The 9,327-nt window shown below is 34.7% G+C and overlaps 1 protein-coding gene across 1 annotated transcript; it reads left to right on the forward strand.

The window, feature by feature from the left end:
- The first annotated feature begins 8,291 nt into the window (after positions 1–8,291).
- On the forward strand, positions 8,292–8,744 carry LOC129741682 (uncharacterized). Its single transcript, XM_055733431.1, has one exon. The coding sequence runs from the start codon at positions 8,292–8,294 to the stop codon at positions 8,742–8,744; it is 453 nt and encodes a 150-aa protein (XP_055589406.1).
- Positions 8,745–9,327: the final 583 nt, after the last annotated feature.

Consider the following 9,327-nt stretch of genomic DNA (forward strand, 5'->3'; position numbering starts at 1 on the left):
TTTTTCATTTTTGTCATTTTTGTAATTTTTTTCATTTTTGTCATTTTTGTCATTTTTGTCATTTTTGTCATTTTTGTCATTTTTGTCATTTTTGTCATTTTTGTCATTTTTGTCATTTTTGTCATTTTTGTCATTTTTGTCATTTTTGTCATTTTTGTCATTTTTGTCATTTTTGTCATTTTTGTCATTTTTGTCATTTTTGTCATTTTTGTCATTTTTGTCATTTTTGTCATTTTTGTCATTTTTGTCTTTTTTGTCATTTTTGTCATTTTTGTCATTTTTGTCATTTTTGTCATTTTTGTCATTTTTGTCATTTTTGTCATTTTTGTCATTTTTGTCATTTTTGTCATTTTTGTCATTTTTGTCATTTTTGTCATTTTTGTCATTTTTGTCATTTTTGTCATTTTTGTCATTTTTGTCATTTTTGTCATTTTTGTCATTTTTGTCATTTTTGTAATTTTTGTAATTTTTGTAATTTTTGTAATTTTTGTAATTTTTGTCATTTTTGTCATTTTTGTCATTTTTGTCATTTTTGTCATTTTTGTCATTTTTGTCATTTTTGTCATTTTTGTCATTTTTGTCATTTTTGTCATTTTTGTCATTTTTGTCATTTTTGTCATTTTTGTCATTTTTGTCATTTTTGTCATTTTTGTCATTTTTGTCATTTTTGTCATTTTTGTCATTTTTGTCATTTTTGTCATTTTTGTCATTTTTGTCATTTTTGTCATTTTTGTCATTTTTGTCATTTTTGTCATTTTTGTCATTTTTGTCATTTTTGTCATTTTTGTCATTTTTGTCATTTTTGTCATTTTTGTCATTTTTGTCATTTTTGTCATTTTTGTCATTTTTGTCATTTTTGTCATTTTTATCATTTTTGTCATTTTTGTCATTTTTGTCATTTTTGTCATTTTTGTCATTTTTGTCATTTTTGTCATTTTTGTCATTTTTGTCATTTTTGTCATTTTTGTCATTTTTGTCATTTTTGTCATTTTTGTCATTTTTGTCATTTTTGTCATTTTTGTCATTTTTGTCATTTTTGTCATTTTTGTCATTTTTGTCATTTTTGTCATTTTTGTCATTTTTGTCATTTTTGTCATTTTTGTCATTTTTGTCATTTTTGTCATTTTTGTCATTTTTGTCATTTTTGTCATTTTTGTCATATTTTTGTCATTTTTGTCATTTTTGTCATTTTTGTCATATTTTTGTCATTTTTGTCATTTTTGTCATTTTTGTCATTTTTGTCATTTTTGTCATTTTTGTCATTTTTGTCATTTTTGTCATTTTTGTCATTTTTGTCATTTTTGTCATTTTTGTCATTTTTGTCATTTTTGTCATTTTTGTCATTTTTGTCATTTTTGTCATTTTTGTCATTTTTGTCATTTTTGTCATTTTTGTCATTTTTGTCATTTTTGTCATTTTTGTCATTTTTGTCATTTTTGTCATTTTTGTCATTTTTGTCATTTTTGTCATTTTTGTCATTTTTGTCATTTTTGTCATTTTTGTCATTTTTGTCATTTTTGTCATTTTTGTCATTTTTGTCATTTTTGTCATTTTTGTCATTTTTGTCATTTTTGTCATTTTTGTCATTTTTGTCATTTTTGTCATTTTTGTCATTTTTGTCATTTTTATCATTTTTGTCATTTTTGTCGTTTTTGTCGTTTTTGTCATTTTTGTCATTTTTGTCATTTTTGTCATTTTTGTCATTTTTGTCATTTTTGTCATTTTTGTCATTTTTGTCATTTTTGTCATTTTTGTCATTTTTGTCATTTTTGTCATTTTTGTCATTTTTGTCATTTTTGTCATTTTTGTCATTTTTGTCATTTTTGTCATTTTTGTCATTTTTGTCATTTTTGTCATTTTTGTCATTTTTGTCATTTTTGTCATTTTTGTCATTTTTGTCATTTTTGTCATTTTTGTCATTTTTGTCATTTTTGTCATTTTTGTCATTTTTGTCATTTTTGTCATTTTTTTCATTTTTGTCATTTTTGTCAATTTTGTCATTTTTGTCATTTTTGTCATTTTTGTCATTTTTGTCATTTTTGTCATTTTTGTCATTTTTGTCATTTTTGTCATTTTTGTCATTTTTGTCATTTTTGTTTTTTTTTTGTCATTTTTGTCATTTTTGTCATTTTTGTCATTTTTGTCATTTTTGTCATTTTTGTCATTTTTGTCATTTTTGTCATTTTTGTCATTTTTGTCATTTTTGTCATTTTTGTCATTTTTGTCATTTTTGTCATTTTTGTCATTTTTGTCATTTTTGTCATTTTTGTCATTTTTGTCATTTTTGTCATTTTTGTCATTTTTGTCATTTTTGTCATTTTTGTCATTTTTGTCATTTTTGTCATTTTTGTCATTTTTGTCATTTTTGTCATTTTTGTCATTTTTGTCATTTTTGTCATTTTTGTCATTTTTGTCATTTTTGTCATTTTTTGTCATTTTTTGTTTATTTTTGTCTTTTTTTTTTTCTTTTAGTCTTATTGGTCCTTTGTGACTGTTTTATTTTTAATTTTTGTGTTAATTGTCTTGTTTCAAATTTTAGAATTTTTAAATTTTTTTTATTCTCTCGTTTTTATTTCCCTTTAATTTTTCTATTTTGCTTTTGATGACAATAAAAATTTCAACATGTATTCTGATGACTTTTTTTATCAATTTATTTCGTTACAGGTAATTTCGAGGATATTAATCATCTCTAAACTGATGTAAGCCCATCTTCGTTCCTCATACAATTTTCATCCCTGACTTTAAAAGGCGGTTTCAAACGAAATTAAATACGGTGTTGAATCAAAGATCATATTTCTCATCACCACTTAGTTGCTGCGAGGCATCAAAGTTTGCTTTTACGCCCCCACCACCGAAGAGTGTCTGCCGCCTTTTTGTGAGATCAGGTTGATGGTCATAGGATGATACAATTCTTTAAACGTTAGATTAAAGGTTATCAAAGGTGTTAACATGTTGTTTATCAAGGGTTTTATGTTTGAATATATAAGATAATATTTGCATTAAGGTTATGAATCAAATATATTCAAGTTGTTGATTCAGAAAAATAGAAATGTCAAGGTATTTTAATTTTTTAAATTAAATATACCAAACGTTAGATAAAAAAATTCTTCTCTACCGAGCAAAATTTTATTCAAAACAAATTAGCTGCTCGCATTGAATGACTGCACCCAGATTTTTCTGTCTGTTGCGTTTCTGTCTTCCACATCAAGTATATCCAGATTACTAGAAGATTACCGCCACTTGTAGACATTTATTTGGTCGTCGATTATCATTTATCACTTCAGTCAGGTTAGGCTTATTTATAGGCTACTCGTGCTCCTTACGAGATGCTTGAAGGTGAAATGGAGCTTCTGATGGGCGTTAATGCTGTTGTATTGCCTCTGAAGACGCGATTCACTTCACTATACATGTAGCCTATGATGTAGGTACGCGCAATCGGTTGTTGGTTTTCTTCTTCATCAATGGATCATTCAAAGAGGATGAACCGAAACAAGACTTGTGGGATGTGCCAAACGTGGGAGGAGAAACGTCGACGATATCAAGTGGAAAGTTTATAAGATAGCTTAACATTGAGCTTGATGGATTCATGTTTTAAATTTAACAAAAAAGAATTTGGCAATGAATGGAGAAAATTTTAACGATGAAAATCCTATGTTTTTTTTAAATAAAAACAGTTTGCAGCCTACAAGTAAATTGTTTTCCAAAAAGTGTTTGATTCCCAGATTTGTTTTTAAAATCAAAATTGTCGAAATTGTCAAAATTGTCAAAAATGATAAAACTGTCAAAATTGTCAAAATTGTCAAAATTGTCAAAATTGTCAAAATTGTCAAAATTGTCAAAATTGTCAAAATTGTCAAAATTGTCAAAATTGTCAAAATTGTCAAAATTGTCAAAATTGTCAAAATTGTCAAAATTGTCAAAATTGTCAAAATTGTCAAAATTGTCAAAATTGTCAATATTGTCCAAATTGTCAAAATTGTCAAAATTGTCAAAATTGTCAAAATTGTCAAAATTTTCAAAATTGTCAAAATTGTCAAAATTGTCAAAATTGTCAAAATTGTCAAAATTGTCAAAATTGTCAAAATTGTCAAAATTGTCAAAATTGTCAAAATTGTCAAAATTGTCAATATTGTCAAAATTGTCAAAATTGTCAAAATTGTCAAAATTGTCAAAATTGTCAAAATTGTCAATATTGTCAAAATTGTCAAAATTGTCAAAATTGTCAAAATTGTCAAAATTGTCAAAATTGCCAAAATTGTCCAAATTGCCAAAATTGTCAAAATTGTCAAAATTGTCAAAATTGTCAAAATTGTCAAAATTGTCAAAATTGTCAAAATTGTCAAAATTGTCAAAATTGTCAAAATTGCCAAAATTGTCAAAATTGTTATAATTGTCAAAATTGTAAAAATTGCCAAAATTGTCAAAACTGTCAAAACTGTCAAAATTTTCAAAATTTTCAAAATTGTATAGTATAGTCCCTATTAGTTTAATGGAAACTTAAAGAATATTATGAGATTTTCCCCCATTTTATGTCCCTCCATAAACGGAATGTCCTGTTTCTGAAATCAATTTAAGCACACCAACCTTTGGGTTCATTTTCACCCGATTGAACTTTACTGTTTTACAGCCAATAAACGGACAAAAATTGCATATAGTAAACAGTAAACATCGTTAATTCTTGGTCGGTTGTAAAGCTACAATATGTCTTGGGTTTCGAACATACATACAAACATCTCTAAAAGTTATGTTCCCTGCAATAGACCAGATATCCTTGCTAGGACCAAGTCCTTTCTCGGGAAACACAAACCATACGTCTGGTTGTTAGCTAGCTTCGTTTATTGATCATTATAGCTGAGCACAGTTTAACGCCCCCGGTTTGTTTCCATGGAAAGCATCGGGGTAGATGCACATTTTTCATCCAAATTAAGCTAATTACGCTCTATTGCTGCTGCGCCAATCTTCCATCCAAAGGATATTTATTCGAGTGTAGGTTTCGCTAGTTATTTTACAGACATTCACTTCAAAATTCCACACAAGTGCACTTATAATCAATAAAGTGGGATTTATTATCATCATCAGCAGCAGCTTTGGAAACGAAACGAAAAACAGCAACATCCCACCACACCAAGAGCTTCTTCTCGACAGCTCAGCATTGGAGGTGTTAATTTGCGGGTGCATTCTGGCACTAACTGTAAGTAATTGCTCTCGGATATGAGTTCTGCTTCCCTTGCCAGGGCGGGAAATGTTACGCTTTTCCATTGGATGAAAACGGAAAACAAAACCATAAACACGTTACACGATTGCCGTTTCTTAACACGACGATTTTTTTTTTTCAATTTTAACGACAACGCATTTTCATCATCCTTCCCTTTTGAAGTGTTACCGTTGGCGTAGATCTCAATTTGATGAAAATTGATCATCGTCATCTCATCAAATATTCCACCGAAACAATCCTCCGGATTGGCATCAGACACGGGACAGAAGCCAACCAAAACACCGCGAAAAAAAACGTCAATTGCGTTTAATCTAACGGTTTATGAACCATAAATTTCGTTGATGCTGCTCCACCCCCATCGTGGACGCAATTGGATGGCAGCTACTCACTTAATCCTTATTAAATGGCTCCACCGACGCGAAATATTCTCTTTTCTGAAAAATAATGAAACAGAAAGGAGTCGTACCGCGTGGAATAGAATGGTGAAAAGGTTGTCGTTAGAAATTTTAGCATTCATACGGGGGAAGGTTCTTCAGCGATATGTCATAAAAACCACTAACATTTATGCTTATGTAAACCAGGCGTTGTTGGATTTTGTTGAAAATAAGGAATAATTTTTCAGAAGATCAATCACAATGATTTCAGGATGACCAGCACAATGTTTAAGATGCAATGAATATCATTCGGAAAACTTGGCTGTGATATTCGCAATGAACTTTTGAATAATTTATAAATGATTACTAAATATCCCGGTTAGGGAACTCCGTACTCAGTTGACGGAACCTCAATTGACGGATAAAGCACGACGTAGTCAACATTACTCCGGCTTGTGTCTGGCGAAGTTCTACAGATAGTCCATTTCTCCAAGATTTACCAAGAGGCTTCACCCGTCATGACGATGAGTTTTCTCAACCCTGAAAGTGACAAATAGCTATCGCCAATGTAATGGGTAGATAATTATATAAGGACTTGACAACCATCTTTAAAGGATGAAAACCCTTATAAAAAAAAATTGAAAAAAAAAAAATTTAAAGGTTACTCTATTCCACCACTGAAACCAGCGTTTAAAAATGGGCTCGAAAACGTCTGGATACGGAAACTACGAGTTAGTTCGAGAAGGATATTTTACTTGCCACCAGCCGCAAGCTGAGGCTATCAGCCATCAGAAGCAATGGAAAGTTTGATTCACTGTCGATTCTAAAGCCACGCAACACATGGTTTGACATCAGAGCGTGTTGATTGATGACAGAACTCTGGCAAAGCCATGCATCATCACCACAGCAAGACTGGCGAGTGTTTCAAAGCCATGCAAACTGAAGCAATGCATTTAAGCAGTTGGGAAGTCTATTGTTCCAATTCAATGTTCTTTTGATACCAGAGCTAGACGAAAATCTACATTCGGTTAGCAAGTGCACCGAGAACGCTAAAAAAGGTTACTTTTCTCGGGAAATAAGTGCAATTTGAGTTTTCAAAAGAGGTTTTCGCCCAAGGAAAACTCCTGAACAACTTGTTCTGCGTGTATTTGTTGTGGAGCCCTAAAATCAGGTGGAAAACCTTACATGGAAGCCAAACGAAGCACAAACAGTGACATATGCGACTCGGACATCTTGGCTTTGAAGCGACACAGAAGTTGGTCCGCGATGATATGGTTGAGGGTATTAGTCAGATTCTAGCGAAGATGGAAGACTAAGCTGTTTTTGAGAGCTGTCAGGCAGGAAAGCAAACAGCCAACAAGTTTCACAATGTTGAGCTCCTTCAGCCGGGTAGACCGCTCGAGCTTGTTCATTCGGACGTATGCGAATACCTAAAGGTCGCGACACTCGATGGATTTCAATGCTTCGTCACTTTCATCGACGATTTCATACACTTCATGGTCGTCTACGTCAGGTGTTCGAACGCTTCAAGCATTATGAGGTAACAGCACACTTCGGTCAGAAGTTGGGCAAACTGCGCTGCGACAATGGGCGTGGATACGTTTCCAACAAATTTCAAAGACATTGTTCTGAGAAACGAGTTCAGATGGTATTCACAGTCCCGTATACTCCGCAGCAGAACGGCGTTAGCGAGCGGGTCAACCGAACGTTGATGGAGAAGGCGATGATACATGGCAGTGCGCTACCGAAAAGTATGTGTGGTGAAGCGGTTGGCCGGTGTGCCTGCTGATCACGACAACAATGTGGGTAACAGTGTGGTTGTTAACGACCACAACAAGAGCGACTACGAGGGCAGCCTGAAATTCCCAGACGATAACGATGATAAACAAGATTCCGTCACCCCTGAATCGGCACCGAGACGAAGTCAGTTCACTTATAAGGAACTACTCAGTGCTACGTGGCTAACGTTGCCGCTTTTGTTGCTTAGGAGCTACCACTATAAATCACTGAGCTGAAGCGCTGGGACGACTTTGATTCCTGGAAGATCGCCATCAATAAGAAGATGACAGCGCTCAGCTTAACCCCTGGGTCACAGGAAATCCATCTTGTCAAAGTGGGTCTTCACCGTGAAGGACGACGGTCGCTACAAATTTTGGTCGCGAAAGAGTGTTCCCAAAGACCAGTATTGGAATGCTGGAAAATGGTCTCCAACATGGATAGCGTGGCGAACGAATGAGACATGATCGTTCATCAGAAGGACGTCAAAACTGCATTTGTATTTGAATTGAAATTTTGAAAAGGTTATCTTCATTAAGCTTCCAAATGATGACTTCGGCAAATCGGAGTTCGTTCGATTGAGAAAAAGCCTCTACGGCTTGAAGCAAGCAGGTCGTGCTTAGAACCAGCTATTCGATGACGAGATAAGAAAGTTTGGTTTCTATCCGTTGCAGAGTGAATGCTGCGTTTACAAGTCCTGCTAGCGAGGGCTCACTCTTATCGTATACGGGGATGATATCTTGATTGCCGAAAAGACGTTTTAAAGATTATGTGGATCAAGAACGAGCTTGGAAGGCTATTCCAGACGAAGGATCTCCTGGAGGTTAAGACTTTCTCGGGCATAACTATCAAACGAGAATTTACTGAAAGTATCGTCGAGATTTTGCAAGCAGGATACGTCGAAAAAGGTTCTGCAGCGATTCGGTATGGCCGGTAGCTTTTGCTGGACGAAGCTGAACGATGGTGAGGTTATCACCGAACAGCCGTTCAAAGAGTTGATCGGTTTTCTACAGTATCTGACGACACCCTCGAGATCGGATATCTGTGTTGCGGTTAGCGCACTGAACAAGTACCAGGCCAACACGGTGGACAGAAACTGGCAAGGTCTGAAACGTGTTCTAAGATACCTGCGAGGTACGACCGATTCGGCGTTGGTATTCGGCAGGAACGTATATTCGGAACCACTTATTGGATATACAGAGGTAGGCCTTGCAAACGATTCCAATGACTGGAGATCTGTAGCAGACTACGCATACATGATCTTTGGGAATCTTAGTTCGTGGTCAACTAAACGTCAGTGGACGGTAAGTCTGTCTTCGACCGATACTGAGATAGGAGCTGTGGGTGCAGGTTTCGGATCAGTAATAGAAGTCGAATAATTCAAGGGCTTACCTAGGATGATCTAGGGGGAACATGGCGCCGAACGGCAGAGACTTTTGCGATTCTTTCTTGTTCTATCTGTCGATGATGAAGGCTTAACACAACGCTCGATGTGCCACGATGCGCGTACGAATGCGAACTGCCGATGGGGATGAATACGACGGAAAAGAGCGCGATGGATGACTTCATGCATGGAACTGATAATGGTTTCCAATGCGTGTGAGTAAGATACATGCATATATTGGTAAATCGTCATTGAGTTCTCTCCACAGGAGCCCTTTGCCATACAGTCAAGAAAGGTTTGTGGTTACAAACTTCTTGGGTGAATTGGGTGTGGTTGGCTCTCCTTTCATGTTGATGGAGGACAACATCCATTGCATACAGTATCTGCAAGAGGCGCGGACCCATCAGCGGATGATGCATCTGGACGTGAAGTAACTATGCATTCATCAGGGAGATCGTAAGAAGCGGTCAGTTTTCTATGAGACACGTACTACTAAGGATCGAACAGCTGATGCGTTCACGAAGGCCTTACCAAGGCCGAGGCACGCAAAGCTGTTCCGCATTCTCAATTTACGAATG

Source organism: Uranotaenia lowii, chromosome 2, assembly GCF_029784155.1.
Source record: "Uranotaenia lowii strain MFRU-FL chromosome 2, ASM2978415v1, whole genome shotgun sequence".
Taxonomy (NCBI): domain Eukaryota; kingdom Metazoa; phylum Arthropoda; class Insecta; order Diptera; family Culicidae; genus Uranotaenia; species Uranotaenia lowii.